The 26,225-nt window shown below is 42.9% G+C and overlaps 2 protein-coding genes across 5 annotated transcripts in view; one reads left to right on the plus strand and one right to left on the minus strand.

Moving 5' to 3' along the window:
* Positions 1–353: 353 nt before the first annotated feature.
* Positions 354–24,676, plus strand: UBE2L3 (ubiquitin conjugating enzyme E2 L3). The gene is made up of 4 exons (XM_083590730.1): positions 354–486; positions 16,176–16,271; positions 20,005–20,191; positions 21,110–24,676. Exons 1-4 carry the CDS (start codon positions 460–462, stop codon positions 21,262–21,264), a joined length of 465 nt encoding a protein of 154 aa, XP_083446856.1. The 5' UTR covers positions 354–459; the 3' UTR covers positions 21,265–24,676.
* The window catches only part of YDJC (YdjC chitooligosaccharide deacetylase homolog), a 107,707-nt gene continuing 103,032 nt past the window's right edge, over positions 21,551–26,225 (minus strand). For all 4 annotated transcript variants that reach the window (XM_083590548.1, XM_083590546.1, XM_083590549.1 and 1 more), the window contains one exon: positions 21,551–26,169. The gene's annotated coding sequence lies outside the window, so the exon portion shown is untranslated. The remainder of the gene's footprint in view (positions 26,170–26,225) is intronic.

Genomic DNA, 26,225 nt, shown 5'->3' on the forward strand with positions numbered 1-26,225 from the left:
TTTTTTATGTAGTATGTAAATTGTTCTGCAAAAAGCTTTAATAATTTTTTTTAAAAAAACACGACTGTAAAATTATGGAAACGTATAAAATTGAAAATCAAGAATAAAATAATAATAATAATAATAATAATAATAATAATAATAATAATAATACATACATACATAAAGTTGAAATTCCCCAAACTGGAAATTCCAAAATCATGTCCCTGCGTTATCTATCGGCAGGAGGTGCCTGCCCTATTATAACCCCCTCACGGAGCACGGGGGGGGGCGACTCCCCCCCACTCTAAACGACGCCTCCCCCTCCGCTCCCCCTCCCCCGCGCGCCTCCTCCTCCTCCTCCCCCCTCCCTCCTTCCCGCCCGGCGCGTGTCAACTCCAGGAAGCGCAGGGTCTATGTAGCCGCCTCGTCCGCAGCCGCCGCCGCCATGCATTGTGGGGCAGCGGCAGCAGATCCAAGATGGCGGCCAGCAGGAGGCTGATGAAGGTAACATCCGAGAGCTCGCCCGCCGGGCAGGGCCGGGGCGGGGTGGGGAGCGGCGGGAGGCTCTTCGCGGGCCGGGCGGCGGAGGAGAGCGGTCCCTTCCCGGCTCCCGAAGCCCCCGCTCCCCCGCTTTCCCCTTCCCCCCCCCCGGCTCGGGCCGCCGGAGCCGCTTCCGCTTCGCTCTTCCCTCTCTCTTTTTTCGCCTCCTCCGCCGGCGCCTGAGGGAAGCGTAGGCCTCGGCTCCCGAGAGCGCCTCGGGAAGGGGCTGGAGGGCGGCGGCGGCGGCAGCGGAGGCTTCTCCTCCGCCTCTTCCCTCCTCACACCGGCAGCCCCGGCCCGAGAAGGGGCTCCCGCGGTGACTAAGCAAAGGGCGGGATGGCGGCGGCGGCGCCGGCGCCAGTGGCCGCCTCCTCCTCGCTCCGGGCAACCCGCGTCCATTGGGGCGTCTCCGGGTTGGGGGAGCTCGGGGGCCCCTCCGTCCAGCCCACCCCACTCGCCGGGCCGGGGAGAAGGGAAGGCGGCGAGCCCAGACCCCGCTTCGGATTCGGGGCGGAGTGTCGCCGGGAGTGGGAGGAGGTGGGTGGTGGCTTCCGACGCTACAAAAGAGGAGACTCTTTCGAAGTCGGTCCTTTGTGGGAACTGTGGAGGGGGGAAAAATAAAGACTAAATCGTTATTTTTGATCCAGTAGGCCGTGTGGGGTGGATCTCTCTTTTCCTTTTTAAAATAAGAACGGGAATTCTTCCACGTTTATCGCCACCTCCCTCTCTTGAGTAAGCTGGAAACGGGTTCAAAAGTCACTTCAGGTGGGGATGGCTTGGCTGCCTCCTTCCTTTTTTCCCCTTTTCCCGCGGCCTTCCTTCAAAAAGCCTTCAGATCTTCCAAAGTTACTTCTTCAGGCACGGGATCAAAACGGTGGCTTTTTATTCAGTTCTGGGTTATGTAAGGAAGGAGATCTCTCTCCCCCCCCCCCCCAACCGGCAAGGATGGGCAACAAAAGAGGCTTTGGAAAGCATGTGCCACAATAAGGGCTTGGCGTATACTTGGGAGTAAGTGTGACTACGTTCAGGGAGTTTGCAGCCCAAATCGGTTAGGCTTTTTAAGATGACACATATCCTGTGAATTAGTTTCGTTTTGCCCCGACAACGGATTAACACTGTACTAGTCCAAGGGAGGCTATGTTGTTCCCCTGGAGTGATACAGTCATATCTAGGATGAGAGAGTGACGTTTGCTCCACAGCCTTCATAAACACAGATTAAAAGCTGTTCTGCATATGCATCATCAGTTTTTGCGTCACTATTAGCGCATTCCTTTCACTAACACGTATAGTTTACATCCAGATACGGCTTTTGCAGCTGTTGTAGCATGACAGATTGTATTATAATTGCGCTGCAATATTTGACGGAAAAAGGTGCCCCTGATGAATTTATCACAAGTTCATCAAATTCCCATTAGTGGCAAGCTTCATCATAGAAGAGGCATTTCTCATTTTGTCTTTCACAAGAGGGAATGCCTCTTCGAAGATACCTGTCATGAGTAAAAGTTGGTTTTGTTTTGCTTAAGAGATTCTTAATCATAAACCTGAAGGAGCGTATCCACCCCCCTCGTTCAGCCCAGACACGGAGGTCCAGCGCCGAGGGCCTCCTGGCAGTTCCCTCACTGCAAGAAATGAGGTTACAGGGAACCAGGCAGAGGGCCTTCTTGGTAGTGGTGCCTGCCCTGTGGAATGCCCTCCCACCAGATGTCAAATAAATAAACACCTATCTGACGTTTAGAAGACATCTGAAGGCAGCCCTGTTTAGGGAAGTTTTTAATGACTGATATTTTAATGTATTTTTAAAATGTTGTTGGAAGCCGCCCAGAGTGGCTTATAAATAATAAGTTGTTGTTGTTGTTCTGTGCATATGTAATTAGTTATATGGCATTTAGTCAATGAACTATGTTTATAATTGGGTACAGGCATAGTAAGGTTGCTTTCTAATTTATTTGGTGAGTAAAGTTTACTGTCCAGAACTTGGGAAATGTGTGGACAATTGAATAAATTATGTCATTGAAATTGTTTTAATTCTTCTTAGATGCTGACTGGGAACAGATTTCACTTGGGAAGCTCTTACAACCGTATATAAATCCTAACAGTTTTACCATTTGTGTAGTCAGTTTTTACTGTCAGCATGGCTTTAAGCTTATGTGTAAAGCAAAAGTTGGGGTGGGTTCTTGTTTCAAGAAATAACCTGTTCTTTTAATTAAAAAAAAAAACTTAAATCCACTCTCTCTGTATTGATATGCCAGACATAATAGTATTGTACTTTTAGAGGAAGATTGAACCGCCCTGAGGTATACGGGTCTAGGGTGGTATACAAGTTCAACAAATAATTATAATAAAAGTAACTATTTTTCCTTGTCATCCCACCCGCACCACCCATCTGTCCTTAAACCAGTTATTTGCATGTTTTTGACTAATACTATGCAGTTCCTAAAAAGTTTAAGAGGCACATATATGAATAGTGACCAGTCTGCACAGGAGAGAGTGCAGGACTTTCAGTGTGTTTTCTGAACCCATACCTATGCTGGTAGGATTTACAGACATAATTATAATATTGGTGTTTTAGACCTGTAGAGATTGTATCTAGAGCTGTAGTTCTCAAGCCGTTTGCTGCATATGGTAAATAAGTAATTTTGGACAAAATATAGCATGCAGCTCTCCAGCATACGATACTGGTCTTGATGCTGTCTACCAGGATGGGCAAATTCTTGCCCTAGGACTGCTTGCAGCCTTCGGCCTAAGTGTAGGTGTGTGATGAATCTGGAAAGAGATGTGGAAACTGGGGTGGGGATATGGTTAAATGGAGCAATGAAAGTAGGGGGGGGATCTCTCTTGTCAGTGATTATTTCAGGCCTCTTGCAAAAGAGATCTATCTCCTCTTAACCCCCTACCTGGTAGCACACTAGATGGAGATGAAAAGGAGGAGAGAGAAGGGTGTGGCAGAAAGATGGAATAACATAGGCCTTGCTCAAAACTGGTTGTGGCCCTTCACACTCCTGACAGGTGGCCCTCAGTGGATTACCCCTAAGGGAACATGGCCTTTGACAGTAAAAAAAAAAAGGTTCCCTACCCTTGCTGTAAGCCTGAGCTACTGATGTTAATAATATAGATGTACAGAATGCTGCCACAGCATGTATATACATTTGTGTGTTAATCTTCCCTCACCGCCCATGCATATCTGTTTGCTATAGCGAAGGAGGTGGTGTAATCAGCATTTCCTTCTGAAGAGGGCCAAGAAAGGACATTATTCGTTATTGAAAAGGAAAGTGAAACTTTCATACTTATATCTGAAATGTTCCCCTCCAGGGTCTATTCTTTGCTTAGTCTACTTCTCAGTTTAATAATATTTGCTGAATGAAGCACAGATTAAAAACGTAGTTTTAACCTAAGTTGCTTTTAATCTATATACTCTATTAGAAGTTATTAGTAAATTGCCAATTATATTCCTCACTGGTTCTAAAACTTAAACATGGCTCATTTAATGTTGATTTCAGTGAGAGCTTCACAGAATAATAATTATCAGGTACCGTATTTTGTATCTGAGCCATGAACCACTTTGTCCATAAGGAACCCCTCCTTTATGTTTATTTAATTCTATTTGTATTTACCACTACTAGTCTGATATTAGGTTTTGATCTAAAATAATGTTTCCATAATATGAGATAGCATCATGGCAGCGTAAAGCAGTAGAAATTCTGGGGACTGTGTGTCCTTTTATTGACTGGCTTCTGTAATTTGTCATTCCCTCTATTTTTAACTTGGTGGGCTACAGGTTCCACAACCCTGAATTAGATCCGGGCATATAGATGAGAATTAGGATTTTACAAAAGTAAATGTTGAATCTGAAAGAAAAGACTATTTTAATATTGTAATAAACTTCCTGTCTGTTACAAGGGTTATCTTATATACACTCTTTTATATAGTATTTTGAAACAGACAGTTACTGATGAACTACTAAGAACTATCTACAGAAACTGAAATAACTGGAATTTATTGGAAAGCAGAGATTCTCAGGCTTTGTCATAGCAAACCTTTCCCCATGGTAAAATATTTTTAAGATAATTTAAATAGGGTGATTACATATTCAGACAGTTAGGTGGTTGACAGAAGTAAGTAAATGGAATATAAACATTAAGAATTGCCTTTTAGAGCATTTCCAGGATATATTTTAGTAGAAGGGGTGGAGAATCTGTGGCACCCCAGATGTTGTTGGACCTCCAGCTTCCATCATTCTTTGCCATTGGCCATTCTGGCTGCAGTTAATGCTGCCTGGGTAATACTCCTGCTTTAAACAGTGAGTGGACATCTGAAACCTGGTTTTACATGGAATCTAGAGCTCTTTACTCAAGTTTGTACTTGTGTTTAGAAGTTAATTCATTTTCTGAACACTAAAGGGAAGTGGAGTCATCATTTCCCACCCTACCCTAGAGTAAGCTCATCCATTGCTATTTCAATGGCTGCATGGCAGGTGATTGTCTTAAGTGCAGCTCTTGTCTGTTGGAAGTGGTCTGTAACTGGTGGTAAGCCAGACACACTTCTGAAGTTTTGAATGTTTTTATTGTCTTCCATAAACACGGTTTTAACAATGAGTCCGTAAGTGACTGTGGAGGCCAGTTCTGGATCCACACGTCCTTCCACAGTGGGGACATTGGTTTCCGGGCGGGAGTTGATCACAGTGTGGATTTGCCAAGCATGCCTTCCTCTTAGCACATTTCTCCCTTGCGTCCTGAGTTTGAGTGTCTTCAAAGGCCATGACACCTTTGGTAAAGGCTGCTCTCCAACTGAAGCGCTTGCAGGCCATTGTTTTCCAGTTGCCAGTGTTTATACTACATTTTTTAAGATTTGCCTTGAGACAGTCTTTAAAACCTCCTTTGTTGACCACCAGCATTACGCTTTCCATTTTTAAGTTCGGAATAGAGTAGTTGCTTTGGAAGACGATCATCAGGCATCTGCACAACATGTTAAAACCGTGTTTATGGAAGACAATCTTACTCGGCTACGAGTGATCGCCAAAGAAGAAGAAGAGTGTTTATTTTTCTTGGAGGTGTTGCTCATGACAAACTAGGCTGTCGCTCAGCAGCAATCCCCTACCATAGGTTTTGTGTGTGTTTGTTTTTTGCCGATGAGGCTGTTTTGTTCCGTGTTTGAAATTAGCCAGGCACCAGGTGCATTTTGCACCTAGCTATCAGACTCTTCTGACCAAGTAAAGATGCCTGGAGGTGCATACCTGGAGATCATTGGATCTGGACTATTTTCACATACTAATACAACATCCTGTGTAATTCTATCAGTTATATTTAATCTGCACAATTGGAATCAATTTCTGGAACCAAAAGGCTTTTTCTGTGCAGCCTGGGTAGGAGCAGTCACCAATAAGAAAAAGAGGAAGGAATAGGCCAAAATATATGTGAACTGTCCCTGGATCAAGGGACTTTTCTTCTTCAAGTTCTCAAAGCTCTTAATGTAGCTCAAGGTTGTCATCTGAACTAGCCAGATGTTTAACTGAGAATCAATCACACTCAGTCCATCATTTGAAAAATAAGGCTTTAGAGCTCTCTTGCCCCCAAATGGCAGCTAGACATCCCATTTTGGTGACTGTAACTTTGGTTTCAGGAGCCATTTGGCGCCTAGCTTATATACCTGAGTTTCCAACACGGGTTCTGTTAAGTAATAGCATCTTTTCACATGCGGATTGGGCAACCATTTTTGCCACAACTTTCTTTAAATGCTTTAATACTCCCCCCACTCCCACCTTAGCTCTGCACTTGCGCTCAGTCTTGGTGTGCTGTCGCACCCTGATTTAAAATAAACTAAAAATGATAGGATATCTTGACTATTATCTGAGGACTAGATGGCATGTTATTGCTTTTGACTAACAAAAGTGTAGTTGGGTCATGCACTCCCTGATCTGTCTGTATGAACTCTAATTCCCATACAATATATGTAGTGTTTTACAAATAATATTTCCTTTTCTTGTATTATGGATTTAACTAGTAATTTATATCTCGGTACCAAGAGAGAGTAATTGAAATCTATACCATAGAATTTTGATGACTTGAATCTAGAGCATGGGTTCAGATAGAGGCTAACTAAAGCTATAACAAAATACTGGCCTTTCTGTTTTCAAAGCGGCTGCCTCTTTGGTTGATTCTGTTCTAGTGCAGAGTATGACCAAATGTGGCCTCCGATGTCCCAGTCAAACAACTGCCAAAGAAGGCTCAAACTCCTGTTTCTAATACAACACAGTAACCCTTTACATTTGGGGGCAAATGGGCCAGCACGGTTCAGCTTTGTCAAATGTCATTTTACCAAGATGTAAATAAAAAAATGGTATCTTCTCCCAGAAATGACAGAGGTAGGATAATTCATATAGAAAATTTATTTGTTAATACTTCAGTGTAAGAGCAGGGAAAGCAGCAATTTGCCTAATGCTGTTTTACTAAACATGTCTTCAAACTATTTATTTATTTAGTATGCAATCATTTCCCCATAAAAATCGTTTGAAGTGCACCTGAGACCATCTGCACAAGAGTGTGGTGGTGTTGCTACAAGATCCTTGTTCAGTAAACATAAGTTGCCAATGTAAAAGGGCTGTTAGTGGCCTTGTTTCATTCCTTAAAAAGCTGTTCTGTGCTGAAGGTCATGGGCAAGTCCCAGCATAGCAGTGTCATTTGGCCACTGTTTTGCTATTGGTGGAGTCCTTCTGTCCAATTCTGCGAGCCACTGTCTCAGTGTTGTGTGTACTGATACCATATTGTGTCATTAGCATGTTAAAATCTGTACACTGTCCTAGTTCGGGCATGCAGCAAACCCCCACATGGCGGTGTGGGGCTAATGCAGGGCTGCTGCAGAGCTCATAAGAAGGTACTCTTTGCGTTTTCTGTGCATAAACACCCAAATTCCTTTAAAGTGCTGCCACCATCATGGGAGATGACCCCTCCAGAGCACTTCCATGAGAACCCAGTGGCCTTGCGTGAGGGCTGACCCATGCCACAAAATGTACTTTTTGTTTCTGTTTCTCATGGAAATGAAATGGACCACTTTCTGTTGGTGGAAGATACATATTTATAGAAGATTCTTGGCTATATGAAACCATGTATATTATCTATTAGTTAAGGTTGGTGAGATGAAAGGAACTGCCCCATGTTTACAGCAAATCATTTTGTGGCATTAAAATGACACCAGCTCCTTAGGGAAATAAGTTTTTTAAAAAAGTTTTAACCCAAATTGTGATTTTCACTTTTTAAATTTGGAGTGTTCAGAAACATTGAAATGTTAACACAGTTGTCTTCAAATTTCTGCCTGAAAGGCAAGGAAATAGCAAGCAGGTTGATTTTAAAAAGTTTTTGCTTGAACAGCTACGTAGTCAAACATTTACTCAGCTGAACTCCTGCATAAACTAACAGCGGCAAACACTCCCATGAAACTAACTTGGAGCATTTGTATTCAGATCTTTTGTAAATGAGCTGTTGACTCATCAAGCTATTTATGTTTTTGCTAGTAACTTTTTCCTGTTTTAAAAAAATCTGATATGTGTGTGTTTCGTTCGATACTCTGATGTGGTGGCACTGCACCAAGCAACTGGGCACAAGCTGACTAATATAAATATATAATAGTATGTTTAATTGTTTTTTAACAATTCTTCCCATGTTTTTATCTGTTCTTATTTTTATATGTAAGCCGCCTTGTGTTCCTGTCAGGGAAAGGGGGGGCAGGAGATATATATGTCGTGTAGACCATAACACTGGGACACATTTGGGTAAAAATAATGAGTTTAAAACTTAGTAGATTAGATTGAGAGTGGTGGTCCGTATATTCTTTTCTAACTTTATTTTCAGCTAAATTCTCACTGCTAGATACTCCACTGAACACATTATTTGAAAGCAAATAATAGAATTGTATGTTGTAGTAGTAGTAGTAGTAGTAGTAGTAGTAGTAATAATTATTTATTATTTATACCCCTGCCGATCTGGCTGGGTTTCCCCAGCCACTCTGGGTGGCTTCCAACAGAAGTTTCAACAGGTCATTGTTTGCTGTGACCCCCCCCCCCCTAGTTCATTGTTTTAGCCCATCCTTAACTTTAGCTAATGTGCTATTTTTAAATATGCATGCCAGCATGAATTAACATTCAAATTTATGCAAAGTTAGATGGGCGTAGTAATATATGTCTGTGTCTCATTTGAAAATGCATTTGCATGGCTACTGCCACTGGGGGGCTCTGGAGTTAACAGCGACGTCATTGTTCTGAATACTCTCATCAATATCAGACAGTATCCTGACATATTATAGTTCCAAGATAGCCATATTGGAATTATATGCCTAGTTAGGAAGCTGCCTAATACCAAGTCAGACCCACTGATCCATCTAGCTTAGTGTTGTCTACACTGACTGGCAGTGGCTCTGCAGGGCTTCTGACAGGGAGTCCATACAATATTCAGAACAGGGAATAGAATTCCTCCCCTCCCCACCAATAAAATAGAGGAAAGGATCTTTTCTCAAATTTTAATTGCAATAACTTGAGACTTAACTCCTTTTTGTGGAGAGGGAGAGGATATTCTGAATCACTTCTTATTGGGAGTGGCAACATACGGCCTCCAAGCTGCATGCAGCTTCCAGTCATTTCCTTGTCTCTTCGTGGAATCTCAGTTTTCTCCTCTTTCTTTATTTCTTTGTTTGATGAAAGAGTCTCGTTAGAGTGAAGGCTGAGAGTATGATTGATTTGTGTATTTAAGGTTTAGAAGCAAGAATGCAAAGTTAGAGCTTCCAGTGTGTTTTAAATCTAAATGTGTGCTATCAGTTTGAATATTTGAGCATAGTAATACTAGTTGGTGGGTGGAGATTCATTCTTTGAGATATGCTGCAGGATTTGTCTCCTGAAAAGGAAATGATGGGCAAAGTGCAGGGTGAAAGGTACATGAGTGATTTCAGCAAAGGAGGTTGAAGTGCTTTAATGGTAAAGATTACAAGCAATACTATATGCTGGATTCCCGGCATCTTGTCACTCAGCATTGCTGAACTTCTGCTTCTCTTTTAAAATTGCCCAATTTCCTCAAAAGGGACTGCTCTAATGTTAGCATCCATTGCTAGCTACCTGCTTCCTTCTGATTTGTGACATATTTTCCCCATGAAACTTCCAGAAGAGCATCTTGTCAACAACAGACAGCATTGCAGGTGGTGTAGGAATGGTTAACAAACAGAAATAAATGTGGCGATATGTTGTTGTTGTTTGTAAAAGCCACCAACTATTGAAAATTCAGTATGAAGCCAGAGAGACAATAATATGTGATCCATGTTGCCATTATTCAGAAGTCGGGGGGCTTCAAAATGAAATAATGAATTTCAAAATGGAGATTAAGCAAATAAAAATGGGTTACCGGACAAAACTTGGCAGAGGCCTGGGTTCCACACCACCAATATATCACATGTGGGTAGGTGGGAATCACTGGTGGTGTGGAGGTGCCAACTTTTAAACAAAACAAAACTTTGCTATGGAATCCCAGTACCACCCTTCCTCATTTTGCCTGCCAAAATCCCTTCACCATTCCCAGTGTTTCCTCTTTGGATCTGAGCTTCTTCCCCGGACCTTTCCACTCCCCATCATGTGGACTCCTCTTTGAACACCCTCTTAAGTGCCAGAGTAGCTGTTTCCCCAAATCCTGACTGCTGCCCCAGATTTCACTGCTATATCCCAATCTCATTCTTCATAGTCACTGCCATGACTATGCCCCTTTCTGTTTCACAGAAATGCAAGCAAATGGGACACTTTATACCGTTATTGTGGCTTGTGCTACTAATTTGTATCAGAAAGGGGAAAGGGTGGTGCCCTAGTGGCCATTAGTAGGTCAGCCCCTTTTATGCTACTGAAGGCATTGCTTCCCATCTCAGATGGTTCAGTAAGATGTGGGAAGTCTACAGTCTGCCTTTGGGATACCATGGGTGAGCTCCCGTTGGTCTGTCCCAGCTCCTGCCAACCTAGCAGTTTGAAAGCATGCCAGTGCAAGTAGATAAATAGGTACCACTCCGGCGGGAAGGTAAACGGCGTTTCTGTCACGGTGTTCCGTTGTGCCAGAAGCGGCTTAGTCATGCTGGCCACATAACCCGGAAAACTATCTGCAGACAAACACCGGCTCCCTCAGCCTGAAAGAGAGATGAGTTCCGCAACCCCATAGTCACCTTTGACTGGACTTAACCGTCCAGGTGTCCTTTACCTTTTTTTACCTTTAATCTTCCCCAATATGACCACTCTGGCTTGGGTTAAATGGGAGTTTTAATGCAAAACACCTGGAGGGCATCAGATTGTGGAAGGCCAGGCTTACAGATTGCTTTCTGACAACCAGGAGTCCCCTTTTCCTGTTCATTTTCAGTGTTAGCCTTGCCCATATATGTTTTTAAATATATATACATGCACAGCCCAAGTGCTGAGTGAACTTTTAATAGCCATGTGTGAACAACTGAGCAGATACCATATCTGAAGACCATCCTGATTTTCTTTACAAACAGCTGGGCTGCCTTTTTCAGTGCCCTTACGTGTCTTATTGAGACCCTCTTATGGTCTGCACTAGCTTGTTTACTGCCAGGCCGGAGGCCTTGCAATGTTATATATCTTGACAGTGCTTCAGACAAAACGCTCTACATAATCATAACTATATTGATAGGCTATCAAAACACATAATGTTAAATGTGTGCACTACAGTGGTACCTAGGGTTACATACGCTTCAGGTTACAGGCTCCGCTAACCCAGAAATAGTACCTTGGGTTAAGAACTTTGCTTCAGGATGAGAACAGAAATCGTGCTCCAGCGGCAGCAGGAGGCCCCATTAGCTAAAGTGGTGCTTCAAGTTAAGAACAGTTTCAGGTTAAGAACAGACCTCCGGAACGAATTAAGTACTTAACCTGAGGTACCACTGTATAATGTTTCATTCACATTAAATAGTAGTATGGAACCACATCTCCTTAAATATCATTTTTTGTTACCTTTTTCTAATCTGTTCCAATTAGGAAGACTTTTAAATACATTTTGATTCAGAATGGCTAATTGGTTTAGGATTAGGGAGGTGGAGACTATTTGTATTTGAGTTTTAGCTATGAGAAGCTACTCTCTTAAAAGTAACCGCTTAAAACTGAACCAATTGCTTTTTCTTACAAAGAACTGTGGGGGAAACATCTTTGTTGATCATTGCATGGCACAATAGATTGTGTACCTACTTTATAGCTTGTTGCTAAGGGCCAGGGGCTGAGCAGACTGCCACAGGTGTCATCCACTGACAGATCTGGGTGACTGTGACTCATTTTTTGTGCTTAATAGCAGTCTGATCTCTTCAGTTGGTTCTGTCAGTACTGTAAACTAGGACTGGCCAGCCTGTGGTCTCGGAAATGTTGAAGGTTTTTAACTCCCATCAATCCCAGCCTGTGGCCAGGGATAATGAGAGTTGTAGTCAAACATCTGGTAGGCTTTAGGTTCCCTAAGCCTGCTGTAAGCATTTGACCATTTCATGGGCCTTTACCTTCAGTCTCATAGAGAACACTGCTGAGTAACGATTACCAGACCTTTCTTCTGGTTGAGATTTTGTACTTCCTTGTGGGGCAAGAGTCAGGTAGAAAAGGGCAGTTGTATAAGAAAGGAGACAGGCAGATCAAAACAGAAAGGAAACCTGAAAAGGAGAAGATCCTTTGAGTATTCCAGCTAGCATCTGTGTGCAAAAGCCTACCATATTTTTATGATTGCAGCAATCAATTAGTATTTATTTTGAAGTATATGATCAGCCAATAGGCTCGTTTGAAGAAATCTGTGATTATAATCTGGCATTTTTTCTTTGGTGATTTGAATTAACCTTGATACTAACAGAGTAGCTAGTTTCTATACTAAGGGAAGTGATTAGTCACACTAAAGGAGAGACTCAACAAAAACCTGTTGCCTAAGTTTCGCATTCCATTGGCTGTTTCCTGCTTGTTTTATGTTTATTTCCATAGGTGTACAATAAGCTGTTTGCAGAGTGCCATGTCAGATTGGACTGAGCTTTGCACAATTTTAGCAGTTTACTGAGACATTTTAAAAATAACTATATGTTGAGCCTTACAATGAACTTCCATCAGAGTACTTTTTCATTTCATGGGAATGCAGCAAAAGTTGCAGTTATTTTTTTGTTATTGTGTGGGTACATCATGACAGTAGACACCAGTGGTAAATGCAGGTGAATCAGGCTTTTATTTTTTTTTTTTAAGTCCTGGTCACTCACCTTATATCTGCTAATGATTGGCTTTGTTGTAAACACATCAGGGAGGACCATAGTTCAGTAGCAGAGCCTAATGCTTGCATGTAAAAGTTTTTGGTTCAATCTTTGCCATCTCCAAGGATTTCCCTTTGCTTAAGACCTGATAGAGCTGTTGCAAGTTTGAGTAAGCTAGTCCTTCTGAACCTGGTACCCTCCAGCTATTTTGGACTACAATTCCTGTCAGCACCAGCCTGCATAGCCAATAATCAGGGATGATGGGAATTGTAGTCTATAACATGCCTGGAGGACATCAGGTTGAGGAGGCTGGAGTAGACAATAATAGGCTAGGTGGTGTATAGTCTGGGAGCTAGAGTTTAAAAATGGGATGATTTCTATCTCCCCCCCCCCATAACCCTTGTCCCTTGTAAAATTACCAGTCACAATGTCCATTAGTAATTAGTAGATGTCACTGAAAAACATTTTAATTATGTAAAAATAGAAGCCAAAAGTACATAGTATATATTTTAGGTCTATGGGTGATAGCTAAGTACTAAATAATCAGATTAGGCCCCTAATAAAGCAGCTTGGTTATATCATTTACACCAGGCTACAGAGACTGAGAGATCCCCTGTCTTTAGTTCCACCAGGTTACCTGAACTGTTTCCTCGCCGTTTCTGTAACAGCAGAAATGTGAAGAATTGGCACCTGAGTATGTGTGTGTTTTCTCCCAGTCTCCTCCTCCTTTCTCTTGTGTGTCACGCTCTTCAGTTTGTAAGTCTGAAGGCGAGGACTGTGTTACTACTGATCATTGTAAGCTGCTCCGAGAGCCTTTTCAGTTAAAAAGAGTGTGGTAAAATGCATTAAATAAAAGGAAAGGGTTCTCACAACTTTCAGGTAGGCTATTGCTAGAGAGGCCTGGCCAGTTTTCAAGGGGAATAAATTCTCCTTGACTACACAAACAGTGTCTCCTTAGGGAAGGGGAAGTCAGTGGACCACACGCTTTTGCTTCTGTAGAATCAGTCTGAATGCTTTCTGCATGGGATCTCATTTTGTCCTTCCCATTTTACTGATGTGAGGGCTTCTTGCATGGATGAGTCTTGCCAGGTGAATAGTTTATTTTGGGAAGGCTTGTTGTGATGAAGTTTGAGAATCTTTTTCAGTGCTCTTTGTCCCCTTTGTTCATATAAGTTTGGATAGCATGTCTTTCCATAATGCCAGTCTCTATTTATATACAATTATTATTTGCTGGCATCTTTGGGTTGTGACAGTATAGCCAGTGTTTGCCTTTTCTTTGCTGTTCCTATGTGTTCTACTTGGGATCAGTGGAGAAACACCATACCAGGTCTGTTTACCTTTAGCTTTCAGCAAGTTTACAAGAAGTAAAGTATTATTGCTATGGCAATAGCAATAGCTGTGACCTACCATAGTTAAAGGAACGAGGGTGGCGCTGCGGTCTAAACCACAGACCCTAAGGCTTGACAATCAGAAGGTTGGCGGTTCGAATCCCCACGACGGGGTGATCTTCTGTTGCTTGCTCCCAGCTCCTGCCAACCTAGCAGTTCGAAAGCACGTCAAAGTGCAAGTAGATAAATAGGTACCGCTCCAGCGGGAAGGTAAATGGTGTTTTGGTGCGCTGCTCTGGTTCGCCAGAAGCGGCTTAGTCATGCTGGCCACATGACCCAGAAGCTGTACGTCGGCTCCCTCGGCCAATAGTGAGATGAGTGCTGCAACCCCAGAGTCGTCCGTGACTGCACCTAACGGTCAGGGGTCCCTTTACCTTACCATAGCTAAGTTTGCACCTGTCTCTTTGTAATGAAACTTCCCAGTCGGTGTACCTGCTACTAGATGATGGCATGACATCATAAATAAGCAGGCACACTGGGGCAACTTAAGTATGACGGCATTTCAAAATTTCTTCAACCCAATTCAGAGGACCTGTGCTCTCTAGCTTTCTTAGAAACTGAGGTATGAAAGCTAGGAGTTAAATGGCACCTTAAACCTAGGTTATGGGCACAACAACAGAATGTTTAGGTGCGCTTTTTTATAAAGAATACAAAGCTGAAAATGAATGAACTGCAGCTAAAATCTTAAGTTCATTTTCCACATGGTCTAATCCTCACCTGAAGACTGCAGAAAACAAAGCCATGCTTCCCTTGCCCCCCTCCCTGATATTCTTAAGAGGGTCTCTTCAGAGAGTGGCTGGAAGTGAGGAGGCAGAAAAAGGCCCTCCTTTCCTTCCAACTGTGCAGTTTTAATCTGAAATCTTAGGTGCAGGACTGCGCCCAGAGCTCAGAAACTGCTCGCACTAATGAAATTCCCTGTCACAAAATGCACCTAGAGCAATGGGAGTTTCGAACGCTGTTCTCAAGACCCGAACATGCAGGGGATAACATTGGAGAATGTAAGGTGAGGTTGTCAACATGCTGCTTCGCCAGAATGTTGGCATTGCTGAGTAACACTCTTGTGCAATACCTCTGGATTAAACATTTTTTGAAAAACAAATGCAAATGAAAGTTGCCTCCCTCCCCAAACCATAAACTTCCCTGTTGCCCAGCAGGGCTGGATGAGGTGATCTCTGGGGTATTGTTGGAGCACGCCAGGATGATATTCCTAGGGGACTTCAATATCCACACAGAAGATACTGAGCCAGCTAGAGACTTCATGGTCTCCGTGACAATTATGCGTCTCTCTAAAATGCTCATTGGTCCAACACATCAGGCAGGACACGCCTTTGATGTAGTCTTTGCCCCAAGTGATAGGAGGAATGGATTGTCCTCTGAGATTGATGGAACCTGATGTGTTCTCTAGAGTTTTTATTTTTTTCTCTCTCTCGATGTGTTTAAATCATGATTTATTTATTTATTACTTTTTTAACAAACACTGTCCCCCTTTTTCATTACAAAAAAAATCTAAAAGTGGGTTACAATTGCAATATGTTAAATTAATTATTTAGTAACTGCATTGGTTTAAAACAGTCAAACCTGCTCAATAGTAATCTTCATCTCTTGGCTTTGGCCTTAAGGTAATATACTGCAGTATGCTGATATAATTCTGACACATGCTTGGTTCTTCTATGGATTACTGCATTTGGGGTATGTGAAGCACTTTCAAGTCTCAGTAATTTTAGTGGGAGTACCTGCTGTAGTCTTTCTCATTGAAAATAGTGGGACTGAAAGTACATTATTTTTATCAGTAGTGGTATTTATTTTATTTTATGTCTGGCACAAATTAGAGAAACATAAACAAAGCTTACTCTCAGCATAGCCATGAAATGTAACCTACCAAAAGTAAGAAGAGTGATGTTCTGCGGTTGATTCATTTTTCAATCCCCATATACTTAATACGAAAGGAAAAAAGTAATGTGTGTTTTCCTAAACTGTTAACTGTTTTCTGGCTTTTCTTTCTAACATTCTTTTTTTGTTATTCTTGATTTGTAGGAGCTTGAAGAAATCCGCAAATGTGGAATGAAGAACTTCCGTAATATCCAAGTTGATGAAGCTAACTTATTGACTTGGCAAGGGCTTATTGTTCCTGTGAGTGTGAAAGCAGCTTCTTTTGTTTCCAAAAGCGCTACTGAGGTTGTTTGTACCTGGTGATAATAATAAAAAATAATAATTTTATTATTTTTACCCCATCCATCTAGCTGGGTTTCCCCAGCCACTCTAGGCAGCTCTCAGCATATATAAGAACATAGTAAAACATCAAACATTAAAAACTTCCCGATACAGGACTGCCTTCAGGTGTCTTATAATAAAAGTCAGATAGTTGTTTATTACCTTGACATCTGAAGAGAGGGTGTTCCACAGGGAGGGTGCCACAACCAAGAAGGCCCTCTGCCTGATTCCCTGTAACCTCACTTCTCACAGTGGGGGAACCAGCAGAGGACCTTCGGAGGAGGACCTTAGTGTCCGGTCTGAACGATGTGGGAGGAGACGCTCCTTCAGATATACTGGGCCAAGGCCGTTTGGGCTTTAAAGGTCAGCACCATCACTTTGAAGTGTGCTTGGAAACGTACTGGGAGCCAATGAAGATCCTTTAGGACTTGTGTTATATGGTCCTGGCAGCCACTTCCAGTCACCAGTCTAGCTGCCATATTCTCGATTAGTTGTAGTTTCCGGGTCGCCTTCAAAGGTAGCCCCACATAGTCAGTAGTCAAAGCGGGAGATAACCAGAGGATGCACAGTCTACAGGCAGGTAGGGTCTCAACTGGTGTGCTAGGTGGAGCTGGTAGACCTCTGCCGTGGACACAGAATTGACCTGCACCTCCATGGACAGCTGTGAGTCCAGAATGACTCCCAGGCTGTGCACCTGGTCCTTCAAGGGCACAGTTACTCCATTCATGACCAGGGAGTCCCCCACACCTGCCCGCCCCCTGTCCCCCTGAAACATTACTTCTATCTTGTCAGGAGTCAGCCTCAATCTGTTAGCTGCCATCCAACCACCTCCAGACAGGAGGACCTTCACTTGTTCAGTTTTGAAGGAGAGGTAGAACTGGGTATCATCCGCATACTGGTGAACGCCCAGCCCAAACCCCCTGATCTCTCCCAGCAGCTTCATATAGATGTTAAAAAGCATAGGAGAGAACTGAGCCCTGAGGCACCCCACAAGTGAGAGCCCAGGGGTCTGAACACTCTCCCCTGCAACATCACTTTCTGGACACAGGAGGAAAGAGAGTGCTCCCAGCTCCCAACTCCTCTAGACAGTCCAGAAGGATGTCATGATCAATGGTGTCTGAGGCCTCTGAGAGATCCAGCAGGACCAGGAAACAGCTTTCACCTCGGTCCCTGGCCCACCAGAGATCATTGACCAGCGCAACTAAAGTTTCAGTCCCATGATGAGGCTTGAATCCCGGTTGAAAGGGATCCAAATGGTCCGCATCCTCCAGGCGTGCCTGGAGTTGTTCAGCAACCACCCACTCAATCACCTTGCCCAAGAATGGACGATTTGAGACTGGGCGATAGTTGGCCATATTGGCCAGGTCCAAATATTTTTTTTAAAGAAGCGGTTTAAGAACCCGTCCACATCCTCAGAGGTAACAGATTGGAATTGATCCCATGCAACTTGACCAGACAGGACTCTAGCACTTTCCCACCCTGGCCTCACTACCACAGCAGAACCTACGTCTTTCCGAATCTGAGTGACTTCATCTGCAAAAAACTTTGCAGAATCATTGCAGGAGATCTTGGGTTCTTCACCAGACCCCAGTGATGAAGGTGGTTCTGTTAGATTGCGGACCACCTAAAGAAGTCTGCTGCTGTTTTCTGCAGATGCAAAAGAGGCGGCGAAGAAGGTCCTCTTCGCCAGCGCTTTCACCATTTAGTAGGCTCGATGTTGAGCTCTAACCCATGTTCGGTCCGATTGGATAGTGGCTCAATGAAAGCAACAACAAATGACTGTTCCCACTTAAAATTAGGCTGCCAAAATGAAGAAAGCTAACCAGGAAAGGACATGTGGGGGTAAACGGTGACCTCAATCTCATCCTGCTGCTAAAAACATCCCTAAGCTTTATGTATCTTCAGAGGCCTGCCCATCTTTTGCATTGATAAACTTGATGTCTAGCCGCTCCTGCCTTAGAGGCAGGATGGCTAGAATTTTAAAGGTTACTGAATCTATGAGCACACAGTTAGTATGGATCCAAAAGAGGGGGGATTTTCCAAGATGTTTTCCTTTGTGCAGTAAGCCTCCCTCCATCCCTTGGTTTCAGTTGTGATTTGCCATGTGGCGTTCTCAGTCAGCAACACAAGCACCTAAGCCTCTTGGGTGGTGCAGAGCTTTCCATTGGATTCGCCTCCCTGAAGAGATGTTCCTGCGTAATTTTTAATCCTTACCCTCCCATTTTTAAATGATCTCAAACTGTGTTTGCCTTCTGGTTCCTTTCAGCCACTGTTTCCATGGATTCATTAGTTCATTTGTTCTTTTAACTAGTGTTGCTCTTGAATGCAGGTTTCCTTACTGAATTTTAAACTTCAGCTTTAGGGAAAGTTTGGTTTTTAACACGATGTTTCAGACCAGTGAAGAGCAAAAATGGCAGCCGGCTTTTGTGTCTATTGAGTGCCACGCGGCCTAGGCACCCAGCTCTTTCCCTGATGCTTTTATTTCCTGGTAGAGAGAATGCTGTTATTGCAGCAGCGTCAGGGAATGAGGCAGAGAGCGTGAGCTAGGAGTGATCAACAGGGAGAGAAGCAGGAGGGGAGAGGAGTAGAAAGAGCCAGGAGGCATATATTGAGTGAGCCAGAGGGACAGCATGGTGTGGGTGTACTATGATCAGGGAGAAGGCTTGAAGTAAAGGAGGGTAGGATGCACTAGAGGGATGCTCGTTACACAAACCACACATCATAGAATGGAAGCATGTGGAATTGTGCCTTTCGTTCTTGTTTTTTAACTGCAAGGGTATTCCACACACAAGTCGGATTTATGGGGTGCTGGTCCTGTTCCCACTCACTGAAGAACTGTCCTTTGAAGGAAAGGGTATTTGGGCTGTTCTGTAGCGGCACCCCAGAAATCTGATCTATGGAATATCCTTCTTGAAGGCTTGACAGGGAGTGACTACCTTTTAGACACCAAACAAAAGCTGTTCCAATCCCCAGGTCATTCAATGGATAATTGGCGACTCCTCATTGCTGCTGTTGGATTTTTGCTGTTCTTTGTTTATCCCTCCCATCCTCGCTGCTATTATATTTTTATTATGTATTTGTATGTTACTGAAAATGAGGTTTTATTATGGTAAGTCAGTGGGGGAAATAAATGTGTGCTTGGGTGGGGACAGAGCTTCAGTGATAGCTAGGAAGGCAATTCTAAAAGTGGGTCAAGCTACACATGACGGAATAGAGGGGCATGGAAATTCTCAATTCCCACACTTAAAGCTTTCCTTGGAGGGAGGCAGCGGTGGTGTTTTTCCAGTGACAGCAAGTTGCTTTGAAAAGCCTTTCTCTTGACTCCCCTGGCCTGCAGTTCTGTTGCTGGTTTCTTTTAGCAAGCCACAGCTTTTAGAGTTCAGTACAGATCTCCCAAGTTCCAGTTCATTCTGCAAAACACTGTCCTGCATGTTGCTTCTAGTAGCCGACTTCCTCACTAGACTCCTCCTGTGGCATCTTTTCTGTGACACATAACACAACTCCTGGTATATTGATTTTGAATCATTCATATATTAATGTTTATATGAATGAAAACATTATAGCCATAGTTCTGAAGCCAACATTTTGTGGGTGATTCCTCTGAAATCTACCCATCCCGTATTGAACTGTTCTCAATATCTTCTCATTCCAGGACAATCCTCCGTACGACAAGGGTGCGTTCAGAATCGAAATCAACTTTCCAGCAGAGTATCCATTCAAACCTCCCAAGATTACATTTAAAACAAAGATCTATCACCCTAACATCGATGAAAAGGGGCAGGTTTGTTTGCCAGTAATTAGTGCTGAAAACTGGAAGCCAGCCACCAAAACTGATCAAGGTAAGACTTCCAGCAGATGGCCATGGTTTCTCTCAGACTAATTTATATTTTTAGTGGGAATTTAAGTAGAGTTAACTGTAAAAGGTTTTGTTTAATGGGGGCTTTAGTTCTTATTACAGTGGGTGGGATGCAGCCGCCACAAGGGATGGCATACAACTTCTGACCATAAACCCTCACAAAACATTGACACCCTTGGCTGTACCATGGTTAGACTTTGACAGCAGCAGTTCTGTAATAATAATAATAATAATAATTTATTATTTATACCCCGCCCATCTGGCTGGGTTTCCCCAGCCACTCCGGGCGGCTTCCAACAGAACACTAAAATACAATAACCTATTAAACATTAAAAGCTTCCCTAAACAGGGCTGCCTTCCGATGTCTTCTAAAAGTTTGATAGTTATTTTTCTCTTTGACATATAATAATAATAATAATTTATTATAATGTACAAACTCTTTATTGAAAGCTGGGAGAAAGAAAAAAGGAACTGCAAAGTAAACCTGGGAAAAGGACACTTATCGCTGCACAGTCATGAGCTTAATTCCCTATTTTCTCATAAGTTGGTCAGAAATACAAGCAGACGTTGGACCCTTTTGGATGCAATAACGCCAGCTTGCCAAACCATTTCTGAGCAAGCCCAGAATGATTGTCAGGTTCACACTCTCCTCCCTTCGTGTTTCAGCTTCAATCCATCGGTGTTTAGGGCTGCAGTTTGAAAGTTCAACTTCTCATGGGTTTTAATAGCTTTGTTTATGTGGTATTAGTAGCACCTTTAGCGGGAGGCCATGGGCGATTGAAAACCTCTACTTGTTTAAAAGTAAAAAAACCAATAGGCTTGGGTGTACTGAAATACTCTTTCCCCCCCAACCCAGCTCTCACACATCAATACTGACATCTTCCCTGCTTTCTTTCGGCAGTAATCCAGTCCCTCATAGCACTGGTGAACGACCCCCAGCCCGAGCACCCACTTCGGGCCGACCTAGCCGAAGAATACTCTAAGGACCGTAAAAAATTCTGTAAGAACGCTGAAGAGTTTACAAAGAAATATGGTGAAAAGCGACCAGTGGACTAAAAAAAAAAAAACCTGACAGAGTTGATGTCAGCCATGTGTGATAGAAGATCTGGAGCAGTGCATTTCAGACACACCACAAAGCAGGACTCTATGGGAAATTGACAAGTGCCACCTCTCGGTGTTAACTTGTGGCTGTTACTAACTTTCTACAGTTTCTTAATCAAAAGTGGGCTAGGTAACCTGTAAAGAAAGGATTAAAAATTTAAGATGTTCTAGTTCTGCTTTCTTTGTTTAAAATCACTGCTTCAATATACTTTTAAAGGATGCTGTTTCTCTTTTTTTTCCCCCTTGTCAGAATTTATCAAAAATATCGTAGACTTATAATCTGCCCTTAAAAGTTCAAAAGGTTGTGGCTGTTATTTCTTATTTTCCTTACAATTCCTTCCTCCCACATTTAAGTTTTCCCCCTTATCCTTCCCTCTCCCCACCCAAAAAAAACCCCCACCCCAAAGAAACAAAACCCCACCATCGCACTGATGTCTTAGCAAAATTATCTTGTTGTCCTGGCAAAAGAAAAGAAAAGAAAGAGTTGAATGTTTGGCAGTTTTGCTTCCTTTATCCCTCTTTAAAATGTTGCACTGTGCTTTGTGGAACTTGGTCTCAAGTTTCTCTTAACTCCAGTTTGTAACATAATAAAATCTACCACGTGTACTCCGTAAAATAATCAGAACCGAGCCTAGATCTCGTGTAAATTCGGCTGATGTGATTACAATAATGTTTATTAAATGGGGAACTCCAAGCTTTGTGTGCATGAGTGAATTACAGTATGACTTAAGTCCTGTTTCTGAGAAATTTTTGATACAGGATTTTCTGTAGCAAAAAGGAATAGTGGGATGTGATGATTTTTTTTTTAAGATTTAATTTACACTTTTATTCTTAGTATCTATGCAGACTATTAGATGATTTAATTATTCGGAACAGCATTGCAATGGGGAAATTTGCAAATTAGGGACCAAGAGGTACCAAAATGGAGGGGAGGAAAACAAAGTTCCCCCAGCCAACCCTCGCTTTTTCGGGAGGGTTACAGAAGCAAAACGTCATGCAGTGTTAATTTCAGAAAACAAATTGCTAGTCATTGAACACAGTTTCCATCTAATTACCCCTCTCCTGTGGAATTTACCTTCCCATAATGATGGATTGTCTGATTGTTACTGGAGACACAAGAAATTTCTGTTCAGCAGTAAGTGGCCAGGGCATACTGCCATTCATAAAATTCTTACGCGAAATTCGCCGTTCTAAAATTGAGCTGTAATCATTTTCAGGGGTCAGCCAAACTTAAATGTATTTCTTTCTTTCTTTTTTTAATCCCAGGCATTTCTTCTCAAGTAAGGTGAAGTTCTACCCCCTTATAACTTGAAACAACACCCTTCCGGTTTCATTTTTAGTGTTTTAAAGTTTAGGATACCGTAAGATGCGATCTAGCCATGTGACCAAAAGTGGCTTCTGAGCTGCTGAGTTTTAAACGCCTGGTTCGAGTGAGCATTTGGACCCCCATCCCTGTGGAAACTTAGTAGAGCGCAAGTAGAACATATCATATTCTATTTTGCAGGAACTTGCATTAGTAAACCTTTCCATGCCCAGGTGGGTAATTGTAAGGAGTTTGGAAGTAGGACTTTGCCTTTGCTACATTTTAGGGCTAACGTACGTCAGGGGAGCAGTAGAGTAACCTTTTGGATTTTTAATGTTTTGTGTATACCCCTCTCTCCCCTCCTCCTCCCCCGCTCCCAACTTTTGATTTCAAACCGTAAAAGATTGACAGCCAAGTACCTCTCTGTTGAAAAGTAAAAAACAAAAACAAAAAAAAGTTTTTTCTTTTATAAGTTGGGATATGAAGCATCTCTGTTTTAAGTGTTCTTAGACAAAATTCTTTGGTAGGCGATTAAAGTAAAACAAAAAACAAAAAAAACTACCTTTTACTTAATGGACACTTGCATTTCCTTAAGTGTGTGTGTTCAGGCTTGGTGACCAGCACTGTCTATTTACCAAAATTTCCACAATTTTTTTGTGTCTTCATTTGCAGAAAGTTGGTACTGACTTTGTTTCATTCACGCTCACGCAGATTCAAAATAAACAAAAAAAAAATGCCAAATTTCACCTGTCAAGCTGAAGTGTATGTAAATCCTGCATCGCCAGCGCTTCTCACTTGAGCCCTGTTGGGTTTTCACTGCCAGTCGCATCCGTTAGCATGGTTAGCCCCCTAGTTCCGTACACGCACAGCTCTCATGTTATCCGTCACTCTTGTTAACGTTGCTAGTGAGAATATATAGCTTTTCAATTGTAAACTTCTCAGGTCAAAACTGCCTATCTGTGAACTGGTGCTCTCTGAAAAGGGCCTGTATTGTTCAAGGAACCACGGTTGAGAATCCCCACCTTTGTGCTGCTCTGGTGTTGCTTCCTATTACACCTAGGAAGGGAGGTATGCCTGTTTTTAACCTCTCGCCTTGAGATCAGGCAATGTATCACAGTTCTTGGTTTGAGAGGCTAGTTCGCATGCTAGAAATGGGTCTGTCCTGAGAGATGCATCGGTGCAGAGAATGTTAACACATGACCCAGAACCTCTGCAGGCGCAGACATTGTCTTACGACAGCAGTTTCTGTAGTCACGGCAATGCACATTTTACTTTAGGTCCCCCAGTTACGGAAATGGTTTCTGCCAATTCCATTCAGCGACTTGCTCTCTCAGGCAAGGCTTTCCACTCTCCCCTAGAACAGCTGGGCCGCATCTGATGGAAGAAAATTCAAAACACGTGAGAACCGGAAGGCTTCAGATCCTGCTGCTACTCCTTTAGTTACAAGATTATCCCCCTTGCCTTCAGCTGTGCCTCTCAATAGAGCCCACAAACTCCTGCCAATCAGCAAGGAAGAGTTTTTGTAGGTGCATAAAGCGGATGGTCAGGTGGGCTTCTTGCAAAGGGGTGTCCCATTTAAACTAGTTCTCTTTAAGAGGAGGGCCTCAGTGGCTAAGGCCAATTCTTGCAGCACTGCACGCAGTCCAGAGATTCTTCCCTTCCCACTCAACCCCAGTCCCCGAAAGCTGAGAAATGGTCTTCTTACTCCTGGATATTAAGAGGTTCATAAGGACAGGAGTTAGAGGGAAGTGGGAGCCTGCAAATCCAAGGCCCATTTCTTTTACACACAGTTGTGGGGTGGGGGTTGCACCGGCCAACAAGACTGCCCCCCATACACCGTAGAGCAGTGTAATTTGAGGCATGCATGAAAGAAGAGTACAATGGCGATGCAATGTCAACTCAGGCGTTCACACTTTTTTCTTCTGGTTCTGTCTGGTTCTTCAAACAAAGCTGAATTCTAAACTTGTCGTTTTGAGATCCAAGTCTACACCACCTTTTCTTGTATTGGTCTAGGCTTTCTTGCAATTCCATTCTGCTACCCTGAATAAAAATGCTCTCAAAGGCTTTGTGGCATGGCTTACTTCCCTTGCATTTATTATTATTATTATTATTTTTAACGTAGGCTTTTCGGTCTTGGTGTTAGGTTTGTTAAAACTTTTCCACCAAGCAAACGTTAAGCTAAAGTCCTATTTCCTCCCCTCCCTGTGCAACAATTCAATGTTAAAATCCTTTCAAAAGTGTATGAAGAGAGGATGGGGAGAATACTCTGTCTGTCTGGGTTAAATTCTCATGCCCTCTATTCTGTTGTCATGCGAGGTTTCGTTTTGTAACATGAATACGTAAATGCCACAAATATTCCTGTAGCACCTTTTAAGACCATTACAAGACAAAAGTTCATGGAGAAGAAGATAGCACGTCATCAGATAGAGAAAAGGCTGTAGCTCAGTGACTGAGCACCTTCTTCTAAATGATGATTATTATTTGAATGTAGACAGTCTCAGGAGACTTTCTAAAACCCTGGAGAGGTACTGCCAGCAGGTGTAGGCAATATTGAGCTAGATGGACCAATTGTCTGAATCAATAAAAACAGCTTCACATGCTTCTAGATGTGGGAAGAGTTAATCTCAGTTCATCCACAGAGGCATGATTGAAAAGGAAAGGGGAAATAGCTTTGTAAACTGGGTTATGCCGGGGGTTTTGATGACCACCGTGCTCACAAGCCAAAACTGGCTACCTGTTCCCTAACATGAATTCTACTATTTATTTTTATTTCTCAGAAGAGCCTGAAACAGTGTAGACGGTTCTCTTCCCCTTCCTTCTCATGGCATCTTTGTGATGCAGGGAGGGATAGAGACCCAGAAAGCTTTCTAATTAGGGCAACAGAAGCAGCTCACCTGAGCCAGCCAAAGGATCTTGGGCTTCCTGCACCTCTGTGATGTCAGGGTAGTTCAGCCAATCACCAGAGGCTTCATCAGCACCAAGGTCCCTAGTTTTGCTGCAGTTAGTGAAGATGCATGTAAGGGAAAGCAGTAATGAGGAAGACCGCTTGTAAATTCATGCTGTAATTCAACAGTATATTACCTCCAGTATCAAAGGCAGTATGTCTGAACAATCCCTGTTCCTGAGGACGCAAGGACAGAGCATGACTGCACCCAGGTACTGTTTGTAGACTTCCTAAAGGCATGTTGGAGGGTTGACAGGACTTTGGCCTGATTCAGCGGGGCTCTTGATGTTCTGAGACAATACTGAGCTAGATAGCTGTCTGACTTTGCGTAAGGCAACTTCCTTTGTCCCAGCAGTGAGATTTACTTCTGAGTGGACATACGTAGGATTGCGGTGTACAGACCTTAGAGCTCTTATGGAAAACCTGTTATCAGCTTAGTAGATTTGGTGAGTCTTGGGTTGTTTCTGTTCTTTGCCTCCCACTTTCAGCCCGCCAAAAATCCACAACTGGGAATGTTGAAAAAGAATAAGGAAATACAAATTTATTGCGACCCTGATGATGGAACTGCAGTGGCGACCTCAACAGAACAACGTGACATGCCTGGTCCGAAGTACTGTATTTTTTGCTCTATAAGACGCACCAGACCATAAGACGCACCTAGTTTTTGGA

This window comes from Podarcis filfolensis, assembly GCF_964270895.1.
Source record: "Podarcis filfolensis genome assembly, chromosome: 16".
NCBI classification, from domain to species: Eukaryota; Metazoa; Chordata; class Lepidosauria; order Squamata; family Lacertidae; genus Podarcis; species Podarcis filfolensis.